At 75.6% G+C, this 1080-nt stretch overlaps 1 protein-coding gene across 1 annotated transcript in view; it reads left to right on the top strand.

The window, feature by feature from the left end:
• Positions 1-888, top strand: part of MNEG_13210 (hypothetical protein) — a gene marked incomplete at both ends in the record, with an annotated part of 3623 nt that extends 2735 nt beyond the window's left edge. The window contains 2 exons of the mRNA XM_014038319.1: positions 129-553; positions 870-888. Coding sequence (XP_013893773.1) covers positions 129-553; positions 870-888 — 444 coding nt within the window. The remainder of the gene's footprint in view (positions 1-128; positions 554-869) is intronic.
• Positions 889-1080: the final 192 nt, after the last annotated feature.

The raw sequence follows: 1080 nt of genomic DNA on the forward strand, positions 1-1080 counted from the left end.
GCCGGGCAGAAGCGCACGCATGCACACACCTGGCCGCACGCATTGCTCCTCGGCCAACACCGGCTGCGTGTGGCCCCACCCCCGCGACGCGCTCTGCTTCTTTGCCCCCCTCCCCACCACGTTCGCAGCTCACGCGGCTGCGGATACTGTTGGACTCGGCCACGCAGTGCGGCATGCGGGGCCGCGAGGGCATGGCGCGCGCGCTCGTGCGGTCGCTGGCCGAGTGGGCGGCGCTGGACGCGTGGCGGCCGCTGGATTCAGGGGAGCTCGGCGCGGCGCGGCGGGAGCTGCGGCTTCGGCAGCGGCAGGAGCAGCAGCAGCAGGGGCAGCAGCAGCAGGGGCAGCAGCAGCAGGGGCAGCAGCAGCAGGAGCAGCAGCAAGAGCAGCAGCAGGCGGAGGAGGATGAGTTTGAGCGCGTGCCGGGCTCGGTGTACGCGCGGCGGGACAAGCTGCGGCGGCAGCTGTATGGCCGCCGCGCCGTCGCGCTGCTGTCATCCATGGAGCGCTGCTCTGCGCCGCCGCCGCCGCCGCTGCTGCGGTGGCTGCTGCGGCGGTGCGTCGCGCCGGGGCTGGGGTCGCTCGACTGGGCGCGGGCGCAGCGGCTGGGGTGGGTGCTGGGGCGGAGGGGGGACGGCGCGGGGCTGCTGCTGGCGGCGGCGCTGGGGCCGTGGCTAGATGCGCCAGAGCAGCAGCGGCGTCAGCAGCAGCAGCAGCAGCAGCAGCAGCAGCAGCTGGAGGAGCGGCCGCCTGGCAGCACGGCAGGACGGCGATGCGGCGGCTCCGCGGGGCGGCGGCAGCATGAAGGGCGGGCGCAACAGATTGATCTGTCCAGCAGCGCTGTGGCCGGCCTGCTGATTGCTGTCGGCCAGCTATCTTATTGGAGTTTGAGGGAGGACGCCGCGGCAGCCGCACGCGGCGCCGGCGCTGCGGGATACGGGGGGCGCCTGGAGGGTGGGGGCGCGGGAGGGGCTTCAGGGCCGCGCGGCAGCGAGGCCGCACGCGCGTTCGTGCGCCGCTGCCTCGCCGCCCTGCCGGCCGACGGCGCCGCTGTCCCCGCGCGCCACGCGGCGGCGCTCGCGT

Source organism: Monoraphidium neglectum (genome assembly GCF_000611645.1).
Source record: "Monoraphidium neglectum strain SAG 48.87 unplaced genomic scaffold scaffold03691, whole genome shotgun sequence".
In the NCBI taxonomy this organism is placed as follows: Eukaryota; Viridiplantae; Chlorophyta; class Chlorophyceae; order Sphaeropleales; family Selenastraceae; genus Monoraphidium; species Monoraphidium neglectum.